Source organism: Sceloporus occidentalis, unplaced genomic scaffold (assembly GCF_023333645.1).
Source record: "Sceloporus occidentalis isolate IW3139 unplaced genomic scaffold, rSceOcc1.0.p SCAF_17, whole genome shotgun sequence".
Lineage (NCBI taxonomy): Eukaryota > Metazoa > Chordata > Lepidosauria > Squamata > Phrynosomatidae > Sceloporus > Sceloporus occidentalis.
The window spans coordinates 5403462-5429496 of NW_028316997.1; the positions used below are offsets into that span (position 1 = coordinate 5403462).

General features: G+C 38.0%; 2 protein-coding genes across 2 annotated transcripts; both read left to right on the plus strand.

The window, feature by feature from the left end:
* The first annotated feature begins 2468 nt into the window (after positions 1-2468).
* On the plus strand, positions 2469-3715 carry LOC149302779 (dnaJ homolog subfamily B member 9-like). Its single transcript, XM_089482195.1, has 2 exons — positions 2469-2685; positions 3267-3715. Exons 1-2 carry the CDS (start codon positions 2469-2471, stop codon positions 3713-3715), a joined length of 666 nt encoding a protein of 221 aa, XP_089338321.1.
* Positions 3716-24660: 20945 nt separating this feature from the next.
* LOC149302780 (cyclin-dependent kinase 5 activator 1-like) lies at positions 24661-25230 on the plus strand. Its single transcript, XM_089481979.1, has one exon. It carries the CDS (start codon positions 24661-24663, stop codon positions 25228-25230), a length of 570 nt encoding a protein of 189 aa, XP_089338105.1.
* Positions 25231-26035: the final 805 nt, after the last annotated feature.

Consider the following 26035-nt stretch of genomic DNA (forward strand, 5'->3'; position numbering starts at 1 on the left):
GCTTCGGGGCAAGCTGCGGATAACGGGTGACAGGTGAGTACATGTGGAGTGCTGTTGGCTGAGGGCGCGTGTTGGCATATGTTGCTAGGGGCTTTGTGAGTGAAGTGCGTATTATTTAGATACCTGCAAGCCGGTTTTAGCAGGCCTTGTAAGCCCCCTGACTTTGATATTAAGTATGTTTTTGAGGTTTATTCCCTAAAGGCAAAGTTGTGTTCTTAAACGCCCTCGCTTCGCTATTCCTTACGGAGCTAGCAGGCTTGTCCAGCAAGAAGACTTATAACGTATAATTCAGTGTGTGAGAAGACTTTTAAGAACCCTTGGTGGTTTCACAATTCATTCTGCCGAGGTAGCCAAGCTCTTCCTGCTTTAGGAGCTCACTGTGGTTGTCCCTTCCTAATGTATAATGAAGTCAAAAAGCTGAAACACAACTCTTCCTTTATTGAATAGCCCCCTCTGTTTGCTGAAACTTTGTCTGTACTTGGCTTGTAGTGTGTGTATGTATGTATGTGTATATATATTGTGTGTATGTATGAGTAGAGGTTGTAGCCGTATTAGTCCAGTGGTGTCAATATCAAATAACAGATGACATAAGTATCTTGTGGTAATAACTTTTTTATAGGACTAGCAGAATTTTGGAATGACAAGCTTTCGGGAGCGTTTCTCCCTTTCTCAAGTCTAAAACATTTCTCGTGGTTTCTCAATGTTTTAGACTTGAGAAAGGGAGAAGAGCTCCCGAAAGCTTGTCATTCCAAAATTCTGTTAGTCCAATAAAGAAGGCATTATCACAAGATACTTATGTCATCTGTTATTTGATACATACACACACGCACACACTACTGTTGGGAAAAAAAAATGGGGTCACTTAGTGTCCTTGATTTTGACGGAAAAGCGGATTTTGTCCATTTTAAATCATTTAACATAAAATGGATCATAAATACGGTGTAGATGTTAATGTTGTAAATAACTATTGTAGCTGGTAACGGCTGATTTTTTTAATAGAATATCTTCATAAGAGTACAGATGCCCTTTATCAGCAGCCATCACTCCTGTGTTCCAATGGCACGTTGTGTTCATTAATCCAAGTTTAAGTTTGAAAGGCTAATTGATCATTAGAAACCCCTTTTGCAATTGTTATAGGTAGAAATTTCCATGCTTTCCCTAAAAACAGCAAGTGACTCCAAACTTTCGAGCAGCAGAGTGTGTGTGTGTGTGTGTCTGTCACACATATGCACCGAGTGTTGTCCGTTGCTATGATTTTGGCTTTAGAGTGACGTGTTGCACCCCGTTGTTTAACATTCCTCCGCATACCATTGCTGTTGTGACAGCTATCGTAATTATGTTAATTCTCAAGGATTCAGCAGCTTTTGTGTGTTGCAAGTACATATCTAGCAAATCTGCGTTAGTTGTATGACCCAGATAATAAACAACTACACTGCCCGTGGTTGGAGTGGATAGGATTGCGTGTTCTTGTGTTTTAATTGATTTGGGAATAAATGGCACAAGATTCTCTTCTTTGCAACTCTGATGCAACTTTAGTCATCCAGGTGCTAATTGCCTTAAAGTGAATATATATGATTTACAACAAGGAGTTCTAGCATGAAAAAAGAACTGTCACTAACAGTATTGAGAATTTGAGCTATATATATAGGAAAGTCAGAAATGACTGAACCGTTGACTTTATTTGAAAAAGAGAGATTGTTAATTTAAAGACCTGGAGTGCTGACCATCTTTTGAAAGTGCTTATATATATATATATATATATATATATATATATAATTACACTTGATAATACCTCATATGTAATGAGAGCTACTTGGCAATATAACTAGCCTATGATAGGTATTCATTTTCTGGTTTGGTGTGAGAATAATACCAATCTTATTGTAGCGACATGTGAATGTCGCTTATCGAGCGGCTATAAAGCGTAGCATATGACCTCACTTTATTGGGTCATTAACCAGAAGGAATGCAGGTTGTAAAACCGCACTCACCTTAGCTGTTGCTGATTATGTATTGGAAAGCCTCTAACAATATTTTGGACTTTTGTAAAGAAAGGGTCAATCACGGAGCATTTCTTAGTATGTGATTCAATAGAATTCAGTAGCAGTAGTGTTTAAGAACACAGGTTAGCTCTAATAGTGCTTGTAGCACATGTATAAAAATGCTAAATCACAAATGGTGGCATCCATTTGTTTTGAACTTCCGTTTTATGTATGAATGTAGAGACAATGCTAGACTGTTAATGGGTACAGGAGTCCATAAACAACTTGGTAACTTATTATCCAGGTATCTACCACTCTGCATAAGTATATATTCATGATCAAATGTCAAGGGACCATACATGCTTAAACTGTGTACCTCAGTTGTCTCCCCCATCATTTACACTTTAAAGATTAACATCCAACTGTGGTTCTTGATGTGAATTTCTGAAGCGTTTTTATTTTCCTTTAATTGCAGTATCCCCAGACATGGCATCCACGCAGTCTGTGATCACGTTTGCAGTTTGCATCCTGTTGATCTCTGAAGTAATACTTGCAAAAAAGACTTATTATGACATATTAGGGGTTCCTAAAAATGCCTCGGAGCGACAGATCAAAAAAGCTTTTCACAAACTTGCAATGAAATACCACCCTGACAAAAATAAAAGTCCGGATGCCGAAGCAAAGTTTCGTGAAATAGCTGAGGGTAAGTGAAATGTTTGTACTGTTAGTTAAGATGCTATCTGTCTTCTGTTGTGTCACCTCAATGGGGACATCAGATGTGAAACAGCAAGATCCCTGTAAAGTATGTCAAAGCGACACCATGTTTTATTCTAGTAAATGGGGTATTGTAGTATTTCCTTTAAAAATAAACATTGGTATTCAAACGAGTTCACATTCTTGCTGTAACACCTCTCCTGCCCTAGTAAGCCATGGTCCACTGGTACTGGCAGAGGGTTTCCTTCCTCGCCTTTGCCTTCATTTCTGTATATCCTGTTATTGTCTTTAAGATTAATAACTATAATATATTTTAGTGCTAATTATGATGTATGTCACTTTATATGAATTTAATAAAAATGAAATATGGTATTACAATCTATTGTTAGTTTTCTTCTGTAGGTGAACACTAAAAAAAAAAAAAACAGATTTAAAATTCTAAAATGTAACGTTCTCCTAAATTACTTTTCTCAGTTTTAGGATACGAGTATACTATTCTATTAGGTTATAATGGTTTTCATTGTAAATGCACTGCTATGTAATTAAGTCTCATGTAAACATATTTTGCAGCATATGAGACGCTTTCTGATGAAAATAAAAGGAAGGAGTATGACCAGTTTGGACACGATGCTTTCACCAGTGGTGGAAGGTCAAGTAATGATCAACATTTCCATCAGCATTTCAACTTCAACTTTGATGACCTCTTCAAAGACTTTGATTTTTTTGGTGAGAGTCAAAACTCTAGATCGAAGAGGCACTTTGACAGCCATTTTAGGAATCATCAAGAATCTCACAACAGGCACAAGCGCCACTTTGAAGACTTTTCTTTTGGCGGAGGACTGTTTAACGATATGTTTGAAGATATGGAGAAAATGTTCACATTTGGTGGCTTTGATGGTTCCCAAAGACACAATGTTAGAACAAACAGTGGATTTCATGGGTCCAGCAAACACTGCAAAACAGTTACCCAACGCAGAGGGAATATGGTTACCACCTACACAGATTGTTCAGGCCAATAAACTGCTTTTCTTGGTACCAGAGCTTAGTTTCCACAAAACAAAAGTTGAGTTCCTGTGAATGTTTTGCTATAAAAGGTTTATTCTAGAATATAAAAGTGCTAAGGTGTGCTAGCAAGGATACTATATTTATAGCAAAATACAGGAAAGCATTGATTACAACCAGCAGTCCACCATGGAACTTAAATATTAATAGAATGCAAGAGCCTATTAGGGTGCTAAATATTTTCAGAATGGCTATTTATTTCAAGATCTGTCTAATCGGCTGAATGTGTGTGGGTTTTATTTTAAATAATGCAATAGGTTTGATAATCCCCAACATGTTTTCAATGTAGGCAATAATTTAAACCATTTGTGGTTAAATACACATCTCTAGAAAACTATGCAAAGTAATTCTCACTTTGATGGCTAACCCCCAATGTTTGATGGACAGAATGAGGGTTCTCATTAGTGGACTTATACTTCCATGAAAATGCTGTTGGCCGGCCAGCCTTTGTCCCTTACTAATGCCTTTCTGCCCTATAAGCATGACTAAAATATATATATCTATTTCAGTTAAGCACTTTGTCTTTGTGTGACATTAATTAAATGATCGTACTTCCTCCTCACACTACCCCCCTAAACATTCACTTTGCATGGAGAGGCTACAGCCAAATTACAGTAAATAACCTTTGATTCCTGCAGCGCCTGCATTTTGTTAACAAGGTAACCCATTTTAGTTTGTCCAAAAAGATAGCTTATTTCTGTTGGGACATACTTGGGTAATGATTTCACTAAGTGTTGGATAGATATTTCACTGCCCAGAACGTTTTAGCATCTTGGGCTCACAGGTTCACTATGTTTTATGAAGGGTGACGCGTGGTAAGTTTCTATTGCAAGAAGTATGTGGTTGGCTGTATAGTATATAACTGATCATATCAGTATGATCTTGAAATTCACCTTGCCAATTAACAATACCTTATGCATTGTTAGTCCCTCATAGTGCATTAAGAAGTCGGTGAGTTGAAATTGCATCTCAGCAGCGAAGCTCCCTCTTTAGTCAATAAACCCTAGCGGGTCCTCCCAAATGTAAAAGTGTCTAACTCTTAATGCCTGCTTAAACACCCACTGCTTTCCAAGAGTATCTGGTGATCACATTACTTCAGATGTTTTAGTAACAACTAACATGAAGATGTAACTGGTGTACACCTCACTTCTTGGTGGTGTATTGTAACACTTGTAGACTAGCTTCACAGAAAGTGATTTTTCTCTGATCTGTGAACAGATGGAGAGAGTAAGCTGCAGTGCTTCTCCCTACAGATAGTTCTGTGTATAGCGGGTTATGTGAAGCCCTGTTCTTGAAATGCATCTAGAAAGTGCTTCCATCTAATGGAAATGTAATCTGTCAATTTTTTAATTTTTTTTTCCCCTTTAGTTGCCAGGGATGTACGACCTCGAAACCGAACAAATATGTAAACTGTGTAATTACAAGAATACTAATTTAATAGCTGTTCTTTTGAAATGTTTGTGATTTTATTATATTGATGACTTATTTCTGGTTTTCTTCCTTCGTGTAATTCTTACATCTGAGTGTAATGGAGGGAGCACGCACTCCAGTAAAGTTCTTGTATTACATACTTACATCCTACACTGAAACCCATATTGATTCTGCCTGGCTCTTCACTGAAGTACTTCAGGTGTTTTTAATTATTGTAGGGTAAATGGCTTCCATTATAATGAAGAATGGTGTTTTTATTATTATTATTTGCCTATTAACATGGAAAGTTACAATGTGCAATATTTTTTCAATACTTGCTTTTCTTGTATGTCTGCACAATGTGATCAAATGATCTGTTTGTTGCTTTTTGTGTTCAGTGTTTTTAATACTTCTGCACTTTCTTCTGCCATACTCCATATGAGTATTATTCCTATGGATGTATAAACAAAACCCACTTGTTATAGCTCATGTAATATGAGGTGAAATAAACATGAAATGCTTAACTGTTTTTAGTGTGACTTTCTAACGGTTTGGGTTGTTATCCTTTCCCTGTGGAAGCCTGGATTGTGTGACTTTATGCAATTACATGCTTTAAATTCACATGGAAGGGTTATTTGTTTTCACTAATTTATTCAGAAATGGCACAGGAGAAGATATCCTCTTTTGGCATACGAACACATGAGTTAAGTATTCCTCAAGTATTGTTATCCCTTTTATTGCCAACGTTGACAAAACCTAATGTGTCCGGTATGTTCGCTTTCCAGGAACACATTATTTTTATCCATCAATAATTGTCCCCTCAAGTCTCGATGGCATCTATTGAGTAAACTGTGTGTTTAAACACTTTAGTGGGATTGGGAAATTGAACCCTTCGTAACATTATCCTATAGAAAGTCCTTTAGTTGGCCCAGATAATCTATTCTATAGTTAACTGATATTTCTTGGATATTATGCTATATTCAATATTGAGAGGAATGTCTTCACACTTCATAATGCACCACAAAGCTGGAAAGGTGAAAGGTTTCATTTCCCTTATACGAATAACATTAGTAAATAAACACGTGTTCATTGATATAGTTTACCCATTTTGCCTGATTTATTTTATAACTTTATTTTTCTGGTTGGGTGGTGTGGGTGTATTTTTCTTCTTAATTATATTTCCCATGCTCCCCTCCAGTGGTCTATTTGTCGTTTTTTTTTTTTTTTTTTTTGTGTGAATATATTCTTCCTTGACCTAAAGACTAATGGTTTACCATGACGGCAACTGCATTCTTCAAAAGAAGCGGCACCGTTTGAGAAAGCAGCTTTTGTGTGTGTGTTTTGAAGTTACTTTCTGCTTCCATATTTCTGCCATGGTGACCTTTTCTGCAGCTTCAAAAATTAACATTTCTTTCCATACAAGTGGTAAAGAATAGATGATTAAATTATTCTTTAGAAAAAAAATTCACATGAAAAACCATACTCACCATTAAGGGATTATCGTTAATTCCAGGATATATGGGCAGAGGTAACTTTGTCTATAGCAATTCAACTTGCAAGAACGGGACAAAGAAGCTTCTTTCAGCTTAATTCATGTAAACCTCTCTAGCAGTGAGAGTCACCTTTTTTATATATACTGAGTAGAGACCGTTACTAGTCGACTTGGTTCTCAATTAAGCAACCATGAAGTAGTGAGCTTGCTACTCTGACGCACTAGATGGAAACTAGACTTGTGCATTCGTCTTCGGGCAAACATGAAAACGAACACGAAGAGTGCGTTTTCGTGTTCGTTCCGAAGACACACCGAAGAGAAGACATCGGCGGTAAAACGTAGGCGAAGACGAAGACACACACCACGAAGATCTTCGTGATAGTCTTCGTCTACCATTCCCCCTCCCCCTTCTAACTTACCTTGTCATCACGGCAGTTCACGGAAGTGGAAATCCGCAGGTTCGCCGTCACGGGTTACAGGGCAGTGCGAATGAGCCTATTGGTCGCCTAGAGGGACCTCCTCTGGCATCAACCAATTGGTTGATGCCAGAGGAAGACCCTGCAGGTGACCAATAGGGTCACTTGCACGGCCTTTGTAAGTTGTAACCCCTGATGGCGAACCTATGGATTTCCGCTCCCGTTAACCCCTTCGATGAGCGGAAATCCGTAGGTTAAAGGGCCGTGCAAGCGTCCAATAGGCTCACTCGCACGGCCCCTTAACCCTTTAAAAAAAAAAAAAAGTTAACCCCTAATAAAAGTTAACCCCAATGCTGCAACTTACCCAGCAGATCCCACTGGTCTCCCTGTTCTATCAGTTAAATGTCCGTACAAGTGACTTTATTGGTCGCTCGTACGGACATTTAACTGATAGAACAGGGAGGCCAGTGGGATCTGCAGGGTAAGTTGCAGCATTGGGGTTTTAAAAGTCTGCACGAGCGACTGTTGGTCGCTCGTACAGACTTTTAAAACCCCAATGCTGCAACTTACCCTGCAGATCCCACTGGCCTCCCTGTTCTAAGTTACGGCACCAGGAGTTTAACAGTCTGTACAAGCAACCCTATTGGTCGCCAGCAGGGGGCTCGTCTGCCATCAACCAATGGCAGACGAGCCCCCTACTGACGACCAATAGAGTTGCTCATACGTACATTTAAACTCCTGGCGCCAGAGCTGCGTTAACCCCGTATTAACCCCTTAACCGGAAAAAACGAAGAAAAACCGAACACGAAGAATGTCCACGAATATTCGCCCGAAGAGAAGACAGGAACGGGCAAATATTCGCGGAATGCGAAGATTTTTTTCCCCCCGAAGACGAGCACGAAGACGAACGCGAAGAGCCCCCTGGTGCCCAAGTCTAATGGAAACCTTCGACCATAATTTCCCTCTTTATCAATAAGTGACTTATCTTTATGAATAAAAGCGTGATTTTGAAAAGAGAAATTGTTCACAAATACAGAAAATGTCATTGCTTTGCCTTGATTTGAAAACCACCATATGATGAAGATGGAATTGGGATACATAATCCTTGCAATGCCAGTAACAAAAAAAAGAGGTATTAATTTAATCCTGCAATGAAAGGGTTAAAATAATGTCTGTCTCTGGATTCCTTTGTGCATATGCTGCTTAATTGTACGTTAAATGAGTTTACACCTGTCTGCAAATTTCTTGACCTGGTATGTTGTGTAATAAGGGTATGTTGCTAAAGATAAATTGGAATGTTGTTCATGAATTACTCAGTGTAGAAGTTTTTTTTTTTAGTATTGGTTTTAAATATACTAGCCTTTATTTGTTGTTTGTGTGTTTCTATGGCTTAAAAATAACCTTTTTTATTCTGGAGAATAAAAAGTTATATAATTTGGGTGGGTACATCAAACAGGGAAAGGGGAAATCAATATATGGTAAAAATGTCAAAAAAGTACAGTGTTTAGGGTACATAAAACAAGTCTTTACATAAAATGCCATCGAAACCCCACTTTATATACACTGCTCAAAATAATAAAGGGAACACTTAAACAACACAATGTAACTCGAAGTCAATCACACTTCTGTGAAATCACACTGTCCACTCAGGAAGCAACACTGATGGACAATCAATTTCACATCCTGTTCTGCAAATGGAACAGACAACAGGTGGAAATTATAGGCAATTAGCAAGACACCCCCAATAAAGGAGTGGTTCTGCAGGTGGTGACCGCAGACCACGTCTCAGTTCCTATGCTTCCTGGCTGATGTTTTGGTCACTTTTGAATGCTGGCGGTGCTTTCACTCTAGTGGTAGCATGAGATGGAGTCTACAACCCACACAAGTGGCTCAGGTAGTGCAGCTCATCCAGGATGGCTCATCAATGCGAGCTGAGGCAAGAAGGTTTGCTGTGTCTGTCAGCGTAGTGTCCAGAGCATGGAGGCACTACGAAGTGACAGGCCAGTACATCAGGAGACGTGGAGGAGGCTGTAGGAGGGCAACAACCCAGCAGCAGGACCGATACCTCCGCCTTTGTGCAAGGAGGAGCAGGAGGAGCACTGCCAGAGCCCTGCAAAATGACCTCCAGCAGGCCACAAATGTGCATGTGTCCACTCAAATGGTCAGAAACAGACTCCATGAGGGTGGTATGAGGGCCCGACGTCCACAGGTGGGGGTTGTGCTTACAGCCCAACACCGTGCAGGACGTTTGGCATTTGCCAGAGAACACCAGGATTGGCATATTCGCCACTGGCGCCCTGTGCTCTTCACAGATGAAAGCAGGTTCACACTGAGCACATGTGACAGACGTGACAGAGTCTGGAGACGCCGTGGAGAACGTTCTGCTGCCTGCAACATCCTCCAGCATGACCGGTTTGGCGATGGGTCAGTAATAGTGTTGGGTGGCATTTCTTTGGGGGGCCCCACAGCTCTCCATGTGCTTGCCAGAGGTAGCCTGACTGCTATTAGGTACCGAGATGAGATCCTCAGACCCCTTGTGAGACCATATGCTGGTGCGGTTGGCCCTGGGTTCCTCCTAATGCAAGACAATGCTAGACCTCATGTGGCTGGAGTGTGTCAGCAGTTCCTGCAAGAGGAAGGAATTGATGCTATGGACTGGCCCGTCCGTTCCCCAGACCTGAATCCGATTGAGCACATCTGGGACATCATGTCTCGCTCCATCCACCAACGCCACGTTGCACCACAGACTGTCCAGGAGTTGGCGGATGCTTTAGTCCAGGTCTAGGAGGACATCCCTAATGAGAACATCCGCAACCTCATCAGGGGCATGCCCAGGCGTTGTAGGGAGGTCATACGGGCACATGGAGGCCACACAAACTACTGAGCCTCATTGTGACTTGTTTTAAGGACATTACATCAAAGTTGGATCAGCCTGTAGTGTGGTTTTCAATTTTGATTTTGAGTGTGACTCCATATCCAGACCTCCATGGGTTGATAAATTTGATTTCCATTGAGAATTTTTGTGTGATTTTGTTGTCAGCACATTCAACTATGTAAAGATGAAAGTATGTCATACGATTAGTTCATTCATTCAGATCTAGGATGTGTAATCTTAGTGTTCCCTTTATTATTTTGAGCAGTGTATGTAAAGGGGGAAAGTTCCCCCTGGAAACCATCATATACATACACCCAAACAGAATAGAATTTGTCTATATTTAGGTACTGTGTGAATTGTCTTTTCTTTGGAACCTCACACAAACCTTGACCGTATAAGTATTCCTCTGATTAATAATAGGTTGTCAAGCTGTCATTAAGGAGCCCCACTGTGGTTATGTTTATGTCCGAATATAAATTCATGCTGGTGGAACAGTTCTAAATATTAGGCAGTGAATACTTCATGATGTCTTACCCCACTGAACATCCAATAAATTGTCAAATGCTGCGCCATTAAATATTTCGAACACATTATTTATACACATAAAGTAGACTGGCTCAGCGTCTGGATTGCACACTTAATTCATGGTTATTATTGCATTTGATCTAATACTACTTTGTGCCAGCAATACAGCAGGTGTATTTTATTTATTTTTATTCACACTACAAATTATTTATTCTAGTAAATGGCTGACTGCCAGTGTCAAGTTGTAAAACACCATGAAATAACATCTGCCATGCTGGAAATGATTAATATGTAATAGCTAGAATATGAATTAGTTTATTGATTGTAAATATATCTAAATGTGTCAGCAGCTAGATGCCCATATACTGTACGTGAATCTTTAACAATGCAAACTTGGAGAATTTAGGTTTGCAATATCGTAAGAACTGGTGTTTAGTCTGTATGAGCGGTTGTAAAGCTTCTGGTATACGTCACTGCCAAACAACACCCCAACATGTGTTCAGCAACATCTCCTGAGTAAAGTGATACCCCCAATCCATGGCCTTGTCGGGTTGTTTGGGAGCTAAAAGGCCACATTTGGGACATGCGCAATTCAGTTTTTCAACTTAGAATATCGACACATGGTTATTCTTCCCTCAAGTCCAATTTGGAGCATCTTTGAAGCTGGTCAGTTAAATTTACCCCCCTCAAACTATATATTTCAAGTGCTGGTATTTTTAACTTTTTCTGTGCACTAATTCTATCACCACATGGTAGCTGTTTTTTTGTTTGTTTTCACACGGCTTTTATACTTTAGGTATGAGTTTACAGCTCCTGGTATATGTGATAGCCAAACAACACCCCAATTTGTGTTCAGCAGCAAACCCTTAAAAACAGTAATACCACAGATGCATAGGTTTCTTGGGTTGTTTAGGGGATAAAAGGCCACATTTGGGAGGTGGGCATTTTTCATTTTTGAATTTTGAGATCTGGTCATCCTGCCCCATACCCTATTTGGGACATCTTTGACCCAGGTTAATTCAATTTACCCCATCAAACCATATATTTTTGAAAACTAGACACCCCAGGGTATTTCAAATGCTGGTATTTTAATTATTGCTAGAATAATGCTAGAATTTTTGGGAAGATACAGCACTAATATTAGCACTTGCTGGCAAAAATAAAGAGCAGTATCTTTTTAAAAAGGATTGGTGGCACTAAATTGTGGCTTCAGGCATCCCATGTATGATGACTTTTTTTTAGTGTACTGATGTACTCCCAATCCCATCACATTACATCAATACTCGTTAGAAAATCAGGAAAAGATGGACATGGATGGTTGGCGGATTTGGTGGTGCAATGGGCCACTTGACTAGATTTGCCCCCCAGACCTTAGGCTGCCAGGCCTCCCCTGCAGCCACTAACAGTGTGACTATGGAAAGTTTATGGAGGAAAAAAATGATTACAATTGCCATAAGAAATCAATTCAGTGTGGTCTTTCAACCGGGAAAGTCAATCCAAATATCACATGACTGACATCTATGGCAGCCCCCAGGTCTGCAAATAAATGACATTTATAATGTCATAATAAAACCTGATAAAAAATTACTTTATACAGTGTACATATATATATATATATATATTCTATATATGTATATACACACAGGGGACGGGAGTGTCATGGTCTGGGCCTGCATGAGTGCTGCCGGCACTGGGAAGCTACAGTTCATTGAGGGAACCATGAATGCCAACATGTACTGTGACATACTGAAGCAGAGCATGATCCCCTCCCTTCGAAGACTGGGCCGCAGGGCAGTATTCCAACATGATAACGACCCGAAATACACCTCCAAGACGACCACTGCCTTGCTAAAAAAGCTGAGGGTAAAGGTGATGGACTGGCCAAGCATGTCTTCAGACCTATATCCAATTGAGCATCTGTGGGGCATCCTCAAATGGAAGGTGGGGGAGCGCAAGGTCTCTAACATCCACCAGCTCCGTGATGTTGTCATGGAGGAGTGGAGGAGGACTCCAGTGGCAACCTGTGAAGCTTTGGTGAACTCCATGCCCAAGAGGGTTAAGGCAGTGCTGGAAAATAATGGTGGCCACTCAAAATATTGACACTTTGGGCCCAATTGGGACATTTCCACTTAGGAGTGTACTCACTTTTGTTGCCAAAGTTTAGACGTTAACGGCTGTGTGTTGAGTTATTTTGAGGGGACAGCAAATTTACACTGTTATACAGGCTGCGCACTCACTACTTTACATTGTAGCAGAGTATCATTTCTTCAGTGTTGTCACATGAAAAGATGTAATAAAATATTTACAAAAATGGGAGGGATGTACCTACTTTTGTGAGATACTGTATGTATAATATACACATAAGCAGGGTTTCTAATTTAGCTACCTAGCTGATTTTCAGCTGTATAAATGATTATCCCATTCAAGACCAGGACGTACCTGGTACTTCCTGGTCAAAGGTCACCGGCAGACCGGGACGTACCAGGTATGTCATCGATGATGCGCGATCCAACGTTGCTTTAAACGCTGGGATCGTGACGGGCGGCTGCTACTCACCGCTGGGTGTCCCCAGCTATCCGTAGCAGCCACTCCCCCTCAATTCCGTGCACGTGATCGCTTTGAAGCGAATCACGAGCACGTAATTTAAATATTTTAAAAAAAACTGCAGTTTTCAAGGTCCTGAAGGGGTTATACATACATTAATTTAATGACATCTGTCCTATGAAACACAAAATCCTCCATTTAGGTTTAAATATCAGTGATCAGCACAATTTTCAATTTCATGTTGCATTTCTAACATTATTATGTATTTATTTGCAATCCAATAATGTAATATCTACAATACACTCTCTCTATCTTGGGTTACATATTATTTTCTTTTCCAGGATTCAGTGATGTTCTGAAACACTACAAATCTCAGAAAGCACTATAACAGTGGCTGTTTATCACAATGATCTAACTCGGTGCTACATCTATAGCTATTACTCAGAGATAGCAGACAAGCAGGACGTAGCCACATGCCCAGATGGTACCTTTCAGATACATACATTTTCCACAGCTTGACATCTGAGACCAACAGCAGTTAGATGCTACATACATTTTTATTTTATGACACAGCCAAAGAGACCATGGAATTTCAACAGCATCCCACAAGCAGTGCAGCCTTAACAAAATAGTATGAAAACAATCTTCCAAAAAAAATAATAATAAAAAGCCCATAGCAACTGTTAGATGTTCGGGTGCATTGCTAACACTAGTTGGTGTGCCATTCTTTTTACTATTGTCAGAATAACATACACAAGCTAAACTGCTGGACTCCATTTTTGCTATAGCTGGAAATGCAGTTCCAAGTAGACTTGTGCATTCGTCTCCGGGCGAATATGAAAACGAACACGAAGAGTGCGTTTTCGTGTTCGTTCCGAAGACAAGCCGAAGAGAAGACAGCGGCGGTAAAACGTAGACGAAGACACACACCACGAAGATCTTCGTGATCGTCTTCGTCTTCGTCTACCATTCTCCCCCCCTTCTAACTTACCTTGTCTTCGCGGCATCGCGGTGTCGCGGAAGTTCACGGAAGTGGAAATCCGCAGGTTCGCCGTCACGGGTTACAGGGCAGTGCGAATGAGCCTATTGGTCGCCTACAGGAACCTCTTCTGGCATCAACCAGATGCCAGAGAAAGACCCTGCAGGTGACCAATAGGCTCACTCGCACGGCCTTTGTAAGTTGTAACCCCTGACAGCGAACCTATGGATTTCCGCTCCTGTTAACCCCTTCAATGCTGCGTTAGATAACGGGAGCGGAAATCCGTAGGTTAAAGGGCCGTGCAAGCGACCAATAGGCTCACTCGCACTACCCCTTAACCCTTTAAAAAAAAAAGTAAACTTAAAAGGGGTAGGATAAAAGCGCTAAAAGCAACAACAACCAAAAAAAAAAAAAAAAGGTCCTTTTTAAGTTATTGTAGATGATGATGTAGCAGCAGAACCACTTCCCAAGGTTTCCTCTTCTTGGCTTAGACAGGTAGAGTAGTTCACAAGGGGGTTAGTGGCTGCGCTCTCACGGATATATATGAAATATATAAAAGAAAGAAAAATACAATAGTGCAATATGTCTCAAAGCTTATTTTTGTTTGAAATGAAGGCCACAAAGGGCTACTCACATTTGGTGGGGGGCTTCTTCAGTTAGCCCCAAAGTATACGCTTGGGCGATATAATCCTCGCCTTAAAGATTTCTTTGGCAGCACTATGTAATATGGGCTTCTTCAGTTAGCCTCAAGATGTGCATTTAGGTGGTATAGTCCTTGCCTTGGAATATCTTTAGCCTCAGCCTTTGAAGCAGTCTGGAGTGTCCACAGTTCCTTTTTGGTGAGCAATGATAGAATTACTTACTCCTCAGCGCATAGGTGGTAAAATCCCCACCACGGACATTTATCTGATAGAACAGGGACGCCAGTGGGATCTGCCGGGTAAGTTGCAGCATTGGGGTTTTAAAAGTCTGCACGAGCGACTCTGTTGGTCGCTCGTACAGACTTTTAAAACCCCAATGCTGCAACTTACCCTGCAGATCCCACTGGTCTCCCTCCCTGTTCTATCAGTTAAATGTCCGTACGAGCGACCAATAAAGTCGCTTGTACGGACATTTAACTGATAGAACAGGGAGACCAGTGGGATCTGCCGGGTAAGTTGCAGCATTGAGGTTTTAAAAGTCTGCACGAGCGACTCTGTTGGTCGCTCGTACAGACTTTTAAAACCCCAATGCTGCAACTTACCCTGCAGATGCCACTGGTCTCCCTCCCTGTTCAATTAGTTAAATGTCCGTACGAGCGACTTTATTGGTCGCTCGTACGGACATTTAACTAATTGAACAGGGAGGCCAGTGGGATCTCCAGGGTAAGTTACGGCACCAGGAGTTTAACAGTCTGTACGAGCGACCCTATTGGTCGCCAGCAGGGGACTCGTCTGCCATCAACCAATGGCAGACGAGCCCCCTGCTGACGACCAATAGAGTTGCTCATACGTACATTTAAACTCCTGGCGCCAGAGCTGCGTTATCCCCGTATTAACCCCTTAACCGGAAGAAAACAAAGAAAAACCGAACACGAAGAATGTCCACGAATATTCGCCCGAAGAGAAGACAGGAACAGGCGAATATTCGCAGAATACAAAGATTTTTTTTCTCCCGAAGACGAGCACGAAGACGAACACGAAGAGCCCCCTGGTGCCCAAGTCTAGTTCCAAGTAACATTCTGGAGAAGGCAAAGCCAAGCTTAGCTGAGCCTTTAATCTATTTATTGATGCGTTTGGATTTTAATTATCTGTTCCTGCTTAAGACCCTATAATAAAACATAGGAGTGCATGATTCCAGGAACACAAGACCAACTTCTATCACATGAGACCAGAGCAAATCCTAAGGAACAGCTGTCACAGGTTTTGGAGAGATTCTCCAGTTCCCACTTAGTGTCTGGTACTTTGGTAGGAGTGAAACTAAAAGTGATAAGTGGACACTTAACAAAGGAAATGAAATAGTGACACTGTCTTATAAACTGTTCAAGAATTACACAGAAGCATAAACTTTGACAGGAGATAACAACCATTCAACTCATCTAGTCTAACGTTTTTTCTTGCCATAAAGACCCAAACCTTAATCAGTTCTCGATCTCATCTGTGATTCAGAATAGCCAAATGCATATAACATTCTTGTTTAAATCTCCTTACTGTAATAATTAGGTACAGATTGGCATGATGTTCATACGTGGAGGTGCTGAAAACCTGCATTGAATTGATTTAGTATTTAGATTACTTTAAAGTGGGTTTATTTGCCAAAGCAGGAGATCATCCTAATACATTCTATGGCAGTAAAGGAGTGTTTTCTACTTCCAAAGTTTGCAATGCATCATAAAAGTTCACCCACGGCTCATTTTATCTGCAAGAAGGGCCATGTAGACCCTGCAAAATGCGCAGGTCAGTAAGCCAGGTCATCTTTTTATAGATAAACCAGCTACAGGCAGAATTTTTTTCTATAAAAGAAGTTGGATGAGCAAAAATCAAAAATGTTTCTGGGAATATAGCCAGGAACATATAAAAATAAGTTAAGGTAAGGTTTCCTATTCTACTCACACAACAGGAAGTTTTATTTATTTATGTTCAAGTGGTTATAAAAAATGAAAATTGCTTACAGAGGTAGAAATAACTTTTAGAAATGTTCAAAAATCCTATTTGAAAATGTAGCAAGCATTTTATAAGGATGTACAAGCAATTGCATAAAATAGGGTACTTGAAGAAATAACTATACTGTAGGAAAGCTGGCAGATAACGAAATTAATAGAATAAAAACTACAATTATGGCCAAACAGAATAACTCCAAGTTTTGTCAACAAGCAGTGATGAGCCAAGATAAACTTATGGAACTTAAATTTAGCAGCGGCGTTTCCTGAGTTGCAGAGAAATACCATAACCAAAGTGTAACCAAACTAAAAATTGGCCATCAATTCTAAGCAGAGTCTGAGCTAACATTAGACAAGTTTAAAAAACATAACACAGTCAAAACAAAGATTTAAAAAATAACTCTTGCAGTGCTTGCACTTTTTTTGGTTGGTGGATTATAATATTTAATTAAACTGTCAAATGCCTTTTGCTTTAATGTCAACTTTACTCATGTAATCAAATATACATATCACATATTAAAGATACTGTTCCACATAGACATTTGTTCCCAACATTCATAGATTTTTGTGTTATTATGTACTAATATGGAATGCATCTTAAATAAGCTTATTCCATTATTTAAATAACATACCATTTTGTTGTATTTTCATCATTGTTAGGGCTGCCTATCTCTGACATCACAGAAGAGGCATTAGCTTTAAGTTCTTCTAATTACTATCATCACCTCTCATGTCTATTACACAGAACACCTTACTCAATCACACTCACTAGCCATCACTGTGTAAATGTGTATCTGTAAACTTTTGCTGTTGCACATGCAGGGCCATTAAATGGCAAGTGAAATGTCATTTAAAACCTAGGTGATCCACTGAATTGTGCCCATTGAGAGTAGATCAACAGGGATCCCAAGTAAAATAATAACAAAATAACTGCTTTTTAGCTGCCAATGACTTATTGTGCAAATCAATAACATAAACAGCTACAAAATAGAAAACTCTTAAGATTGTTAAGGTTAACTCCATGAAACAAAGATATTTTACAGCTGATTATAACCATTCAGTCCTTGTATTTTGTCCATTATTCCTCCTCTGGTCTTTTTTATATTCAGGATAGCCATATGGCTAAATCAAGTTAAACATGTGAGTATTTAAAATCTGGACTATTTTTCTCTTACCTGTAGAATAATTTTAATTCCATTGCTCCAAATACATTTTCAGAGATGATGAGATAAGCATGTTGTTAACTTAACAAACTGTATGCTAGAAAACTTAGCCTATAAAAGGTAATCAGAATGGTCCTAATTTAATAATAGAGCAATTATTGTACAAGTTTTGCATAAGAAACATTTACATATTGTAAAAAATATTTAAATGTCATCCTTCTATTCGAATAAAACATTTTCATATATAATGTGTAAGTGAAAAATAAGCATTTTAAATTTCTCTTGTATTGTTGAGGGTATGGGCAACAGGTATCTCTCCACCCATATAATTTTAGCTGCAACTCAAAAGATCCATAGTCAACATGAATACTACCAACTCCTGGCAATGGAGTTTAAGCTCAAAGCTCCTGTGTAGTTATTGTCTAGTTATTGGCTAGCCCTAGATAAACTAAGAGGTTGTAGTTGTTAGAACAATAGGTCATTGTCTAAAACTAGGTTGTCAGAACTTTAGATGTAATGTAATTACATTTTATTTTACTGTGAGGGGGGTAGATAATTGTACAGCGCTACAGAATTTGATGGCGCTATATAAAACAATAAATAATAATAATAATGAAGATAAACAAAACAGCTTCCCATCAGAAGTTGTAGAGGCTAATAAAGCAAGGGAAATTAAAGATGCGTGGGATATACATAAAGCAATTCTGAATCTAAGATACGATCAAGAACTGATCATCCTTATAGCCTTGTAGTATTAAGTGGTTAATCAATCAAGCAAGTAGAGTTAAATTTATTTTTCTTCAGTTGCTTTCCTGTGACAATAAGGCACTGAGAAAAATAACTATTTATTTTAATAAAACAAGGCACAAAATGTAAGTTATTATTGCTCTGAAATAATGATTGTGCCAAAGGGACTGCTTAAAACATAGGCAATTGGGATACCCAGTAGCTGTTTTTAATTGGCAGAAAAGATGGAATCTGATAACTGTTGGCAAGAAATTAAAATGATAAATATGTTGAGATGTGTTTGGAACAAATTCAAAAACAATAACATTGCAAGAATTTAGAAGCAAAGCAGCTTTAGTGAAATTAAAGGAGCACATACGGTTTTTCTACTGGAGGAAGGCAAAAGCAACAAATAAAAACAAAACTAGAATATAAATACTGGCACACCCTGATGGCAAATGCTATAACAATACCATATCTTGCTCAGAGAAATAATCTGATTAAAATTACAATTCCATTCATGGTTCTAAAATATGAAGCTTATTGCAGTGACAAATTCCTATGCTTAGCTAGATCTCTGGTCACTTCTCTACCACACCTGGGACCTTCAAAGGGTTGTCCCAACCTTCTTCTTCCTTTGGAATGGGAGTGAATGGAACCAAATACAACTCCCCCACCAACTGGTTAAATGCTGTCCCCAAGGCTTTGTAATTAGATCTGATTCATGTGGGATCTGGGTTAAGCCTGGGGCTTTCACAGGTACGCTCCCAATATATAAATAAGATAATGTGAATATATTTCATGAGAAATTAGATATATATTTTTTTGCTTTGACTGATGTAAAAGGCTGACACGATAGGACTCATCATGTGTCTTCAAATGAAATCTAAATCTTTGTTTTAAAATTAATAATGTCCTGAGGATATTTATCAATTCAAGTGCTAGGCATACAGTTGTCCAGAAAAGAAGAATAAGCCAAGGAAAACACTCATAAAGTATTAGTGCTTCCAACTCTTTTCTTTATAATATGTGCAGTTCCACCAACCAAAACCAGAGATAGTATGTATGAAGAGACACCTCCACCAAACAAATTATGTATTCCTGGCTATATATATCTAATAGTATACTATAATATACTGCCATTTATCACAGTGGCACCTATTGTAAACTGTCACTTTCATTTTCTGTTCGCATGATATATTCTAATAAATAATACTATAAAGTATGTACTCTGAAATATGTATAATACATATGATTAATTTGTAACTAACATTTTATTAAAAAATTATATCTAGGCCATGTTATTTTTTACTTATGCATAATATGATAATGAACATAAATCATCATTCTCATGTACCTAATTTTTGCATGCAATCCACAAGCTAAAAATTATTTCAAAAATGATTAGAGGGAATGCATGGATTTTGAGGTCTATGTAGCTGAACAGCACTTAGAGCATGTACTAAATATTATGTAATCATTAACATATAGGACCACATTTATTTTAATGTGTTACCTGTGCCATGAATTTTAAAATATTGCATTGGAATACAAATGTGTATGTGTATCTATCTGTATAAAACATAAGTATACTGGAAATCATATTTTGCGAGAACTGCTGTGCATTCAGACACTAGATGGAGCAGTTGGTTCAAAATGATTTTTGACAAATCTATGTAAAATGTTTTACTTATTATACTGCTTTTGCAATATATTTTCTGTGTATTTTCCTGTAGACAAATGATTTGTTGCCTTATACAGCAAAACAAAACACTATCTATTGATTTTTTTATTCAAGTAAGTTATAGCTATAACACTGGCTAACTTTCCCAAAAGTGCTGGTATACTATTCCTAAAATTTGTGTTTTTAATTTTCTTCAGAGTAAAGTTTACTAGTTAGGGACATTTTTAAAGGCATTTTTATCCTTTATATGATCATATCTAAAATAAAAGAGCCTTTTAATAAAAAATAAGATTTTTAGATTTCTCTTGTATTGTAGAGAAGGGTATGGGAAACAGATAATTCTTCAGACATATAATTTTAGCTGCAACTCAAAAAATTCATAGTCAACATGAACATGAATACTAACAACTGCTGGCAATGGAGTTTAAATTCAAAGTGCCTGCTTAACTGCTTATTGGCTAGCCCTAAGTAGACCAAGAGGTCATAGTCTAAAACTACAGGGTTTTAGATGAACCTTTGTAATGAAGTTTTACTTTACTAAGAGGGCAATAGATAAATGGAACAGCTTCTTGTCAGAAGTGGTAGAGGGTAATAGAGTAAGGGAACCTAAACATGCATGGGATATGCAAAATGAAATCCTGAATCTAAGACAAGATCAAGAATTAAGACCTAACACACATATCAGGAACAATGGACGGACTAGATGGGCCAAACGGTTCTTATCTTCCATCAAAATCTATGTTTCTATGTTTCAATATATAATGGTGAAACAGTTCAAGTTTGCTTAGGATATTTTACATCTTTCTAGACAATGTTTTAGAAAAGCAATGACAGATCCAAAAAGCAGACGCAGATATTGTGAAATTTATTAAATCTGAGCTGTAAAGTATCCTTCGTTGGCATTTAGGCTGCTTAAATTACTCTCATCTTGTTGCTCGTTCTCACCACTAATTGTCAAGAATAGTTTATACTAAATGAGCAGTTAATAGCAAGCAGCATTTAAGTGAATATTATAAACACATATGTTTATCTGTTATTAAGATATATTAGGAAGTAGCAAACCATTGAAAAAGGTCAATATTTTTTACAAAAACATTATTTATAAAAGTGAAAAAAAATATTTACCAGAGATGATACTTTTAAGTGAAGTTTTAAAAATAATTGTCCAAGATATAGTTCCTAACAAGAGTTACAAATAAGTGCATAGAGATAAAGCACTCATTGTAGAATGTATATTGTAAATGCAACAATGCAACATGTAAATTGGGGATTTTCTTTCCTTTGGCAGCTCCTCCACATAGTCTAAAGTTGGAAGTAAACTGTTGGAAGTAGCTCAGGGATTATGGATGTTATAGAGAGTTGGATCTGACAGCATTTCAGGATGAGAGGTTCCTTTGCAATTGAATGTAAGCCAGTTGAAATTACATTATCGTTTGTTGGACAGTACTTATCCGTATGTACTTCTGGTTACCATTCAGTGGTACCTTTTATGAGACATCAGAACATTCTCACAAACAAAGCGAATGTCTTATAGCACCTAATATTAAAATATAGTGCCTATTGTAATACCAGTGTTTGGGATTTTAAGAATTCATATGTTTCTTTGTAAGAAATATAAAGATTGATTTACATCTTGGCTTATATGAATGGTGAATTGATAACATGTTTTAATTTAAGTAGACACTGCTTAGTAAGAACACAAATGATAAAGTAAGAACATGTGTTGTAGATGCCTGTCCAGCAGGACCTGAGGATCCCAAAGCTTTTAGGGAAAAGCCATACACTTATTGTGAATCCTTTTGGGTAAATTATACATTATCCTAACAAATCACTTGTCAGAATATTATTGTATCAGTAAAACACTATTAACTGTTAGTCCCAGCTGGAATGAATCTAGCCTTTGCTGTTTGTCTAAACATTCCGACATTATAACTAAAGGACTATAAAATGTTCTTGTCTTCCCAGCTGGAAATGCAGACACAGCATATTAACAAGATAACAAGTATCTACTACAGTTATTATTATCCTACAAGGTAAAATATGCATAATATTCTTCAAATGGCTTCATTTCTATGCATTCCTGTGTCATTTTTTATTGTTCAAATGCTTTCATTTCCATCCATTCCTGTGTCATTTTGGTTTAATCTCTGTCTTTCCATTTAAAGCATTTTTAATTTAATAAGTGGCTCAGCTCCTAAACATACTAGCTCCAAAACCTATTACAATTCTAAACATTTACATATTTATTTCTATTTCCATGCCCCAGAGTCCAATATATATTTATATGCTTCTAGTATGTATTAATAACTCTATAATGTTCAGTGTGGTGAAATCTGTCACAGGGAATATCAATAGGTAAACAACAGACAGATTTATTTATATTCATTATCTTCTAATCTATTAATTAAGGAATTGTATATTGAAATATTTATCATGCTCCAGGACAATTCAAAACAAATTCCTTGTCTTTCTTATTACGAGTTTTTTAAACTTTGCCCTAGAATTCTTTCCTGCCAATAAATTTAGAGGCATCTTGACAGAGCAGCTTTTACCAACCCTAGTATCAGACTATTAAAACATGGGTAATATCATTCTTGACAGATCAGCCAACACACCATGAATTCTATGATTTTTCTGACCTTCTTTCATGATACTTTATTATGTACATATAAAATTACTATATACTAAATACTCCTGATGGGAAAAAAACCTAACAGCAATTTATACGACATTGATGTCACAAGAGGCAGACAGCTTTTTTCCAAATGATATGAATCTGAATTTTTAATTAAGAATGGAAATGCTTAATGATGCAGGTGCACCTGCTCCTAATTAACAAACTTGCGTCTGATGAGGAGATAATACCATCTTAAAAGTTTGTATAGAAGGATTATTCTGAATACCTAGATTTTGAATATATCATGCCCTCCGTGTGTTACACCATCTATCTGAGTTTAACCATTATCAATAAAGCTATATTTAATAGGGTGCGATCAATAAATGAAAAACTAAGAAACTATAGTTGTATAAAATAAACGCTCCCTTTTAGTTTAATACTGGAATGCAAAAAAAATAATCAAATTTTCTTCATTAAAATAACATGAAATCAGCCGTTGTTAAGGTTCTAAATGACTATTGTAGCTGGAAACGGCTGATTTCATCTTATTTTAATGGAGAAAATTTTATTATTTTTTTCAAAAACAAGGACATTTCTAAATGACCCCAAACATTTTAAGGGTAGTGTTGGTGTGCTGGTCAGGTGTCTATAAGATGTAAGTCACTTTTACTGTTTTCCAGAGATCCCCAGTTACATTGATCTAGACGAAGGTTAAATAAAATTAAAATCTGTACCCATGAATATTGTGATATATTTTCTCAGCCGCCGTCTACCTATGAAGATACACGGTGCCCAGGGAACAGCATGCTATGGAGGCTCTGCCAGCTCAGCACAGTCCTCTATAGTGCAAAGGGCTGGCTGGGGAGATGAAGAGATCTCCCTTACATTCAGCTCATTGAACAGCAAAATAGTAAATAATTATAACTTTATACGGATTTTTTATAAAATGAGAAGTTAATTGTGTTTGATTGTGTTTGTAATTTTAATGTAGTGGTTTTACATTAGTGCTTTACTTGCTGCACCACTAAAATTGAATAAAACACCTAATCTTTTTGTAAAGTGTTTTTCACACTTAATTATTAAATGTCTTAATTGCACTAAACTTATTATTACAATCAATAAATAACCCTGTTATAGTTTCTTATGAATGGGTCCAGAACCAGCAACCCAGAGACCGAGAGGTCATTCCCTGGCCTGTTTCCCCTCTCAAAAGCTCTGCCGTTGCATAGTTTTCGTTCTCCTCCATGTTCTCTGTCATGTACATCTCGGGTTCCTGGGACACCTGCTGCTTATTCACTAACCAAAGGTGCATGTCCATTACACAGAAATCTATGAAGCGACATACACCAGAATCACAATGAGGTTATCCAGACTGTCAGCAGACATCTGGTATCAAAGCTGACGTTCTCATTTATATATATACTGCAAGTTTCGGATAAATTGTATTGTATTTTAATTGGATTCAATTCATTTTATTGATTGACGAGAGTTATAGGAATTGAAGCCATTGGTTTCCATGATGCCTGCTGCTCATAGAATGCTAATGATGTCATAATTAGAAAGGTAGCCATGGCATTGAATCTTCACAGGGTTCACAAAGCAGCTTACAAGTACATCTCAGGCACAGTTCACAGTGTTTACCGGGTCATAGGTACCTAGATCCCAAAATCTGAAAGTATTACAATTTCAGTGATTGTGTGGACTGCGGTATCAATGGCCATAGACAGGCATTAGACCAGGCTGTTTGAGGAGGACTTTTTAGAAGAAGAAGATGTGTTCCTAATGGCTGCCCAGAGCAATAATACCTGCTCTTTATTATCATCTGGCACGCCCATGAAGCAGAGTGTTGGTGCAATCTTGAAGAAGCAGCTGCTGGAGGCTGAACAAGACATCAGCTGCCAACTAGCTGCGCCTGATCCCAGCAGTGTACCATCAAACTGGGAGTTGGAGCAGAATGCCACCAACAAGCTTCTTCAATGGTTTGGCAGGTTCATCTACCAGAGGTGCTTCCACATAATATTTTTGACACCTGAGGAGCCCATCTCCTGGATAAGAAGTGTGGATGTCTTCATTCTTGAAACATGGAAGACAGAGCCTTTCCTAATTCCATCAAACATCATCTTCCTCTTCATGATTTGCAGAAAGGTTATCTCCTCCAAACTGAACAACAAGAAGGACTTACGGGATAGGCTAATGATGTGTTTGTATGTCGCATATTCATATTCGGGTCCTGAGACCGGGTATCCCGTGAATTTCTTCTGTGCAGACGGCCGGAAGAAGGATTTCTATAGCAAGTGTGTTGCTATAATTTTTGCAATAAGCGGCAGAATGATGCGCATCAACAATGACCCCACATATTATGCCCAGACCTTTGGACACCTGAAGGCCATAGGTGACTGTTAAACCAGATCAAATCAGAGCACAACCATTAGAGAACATCACGCTGCCTATCTCAGCGACTTATGATACTGTAAAAAAGCATTCCCTTTACCTTTTACCCTTTAATGATAAATTTATTAAAAAAAAACAACAACCTTTTTTTGTATATTTGTGTATATCTGCAGGTTTTGACAAGACTTTAGGGTCACTTTAAAATAGAAAAAAATGACATTTCTAGCTGTAACATAATTGCAGGGTTTTCTTCTTTTAAACTTAAACTTGGATTAGTGAACACAACGTGCCATTTGAACACAGGAGTGATGGTTGCTGATAAAGGGCCTCTGTACGCCTATGAAGATATTCTATTACAAATAAGCCGTTTCAAGCTACAATAGTTATTCATAACATTACCACATTTGCGCTGTATTCCTCATCCATTTCGAGTTATTTTAATGGACAAAATGTAATTTCTTAAATTAAATTCAAAACAATGACTCCAAACATTTTGAACCTTGGTATATACTGCATATATATATATATGGACTAAAATATTGAGGCATCTCATATTAATATGAAGTTGGTCCACTCTTCAATTCTTCTGGGAAGGGTTTCTACAAGATTTACACTAGGATTGTTTTCTACAAAAAATGGTTCTTTCTTATTTCATATATGTTTACTTATACTTTTGGTATTATTATTATTAGTATTATTAAACATCAAATTTCCTCAATCACAGATCAACTACGCTAGGTTCCATGATGTACACAGATGAGCACAAGTTGATCAAATAGTGTTGATCAAGCACAGGTTTTAATGAGAAATGAGAACA

Bases quoted from the DNA above. Each gene is read 5' to 3' on its own strand.
- LOC149302780 (XM_089481979.1), top strand. From the start codon at position 24,661: ATGAAGCAGAGTGTTGGTGCAATCTTGAAGAAGCAGCTGCTGGAGGCT.
- LOC149302779 (XM_089482195.1), top strand. From the start codon at position 2,469: ATGGCATCCACGCAGTCTGTGATCACGTTTGCAGTTTGCATCCTGTTG. The intron at 2,686-3,266 runs GTAAGTGAAATG...CATATTTTGCAG, and splicing joins GTTTCGTGAAATAGCTGAGG to CATATGAGACGCTTTCTGAT.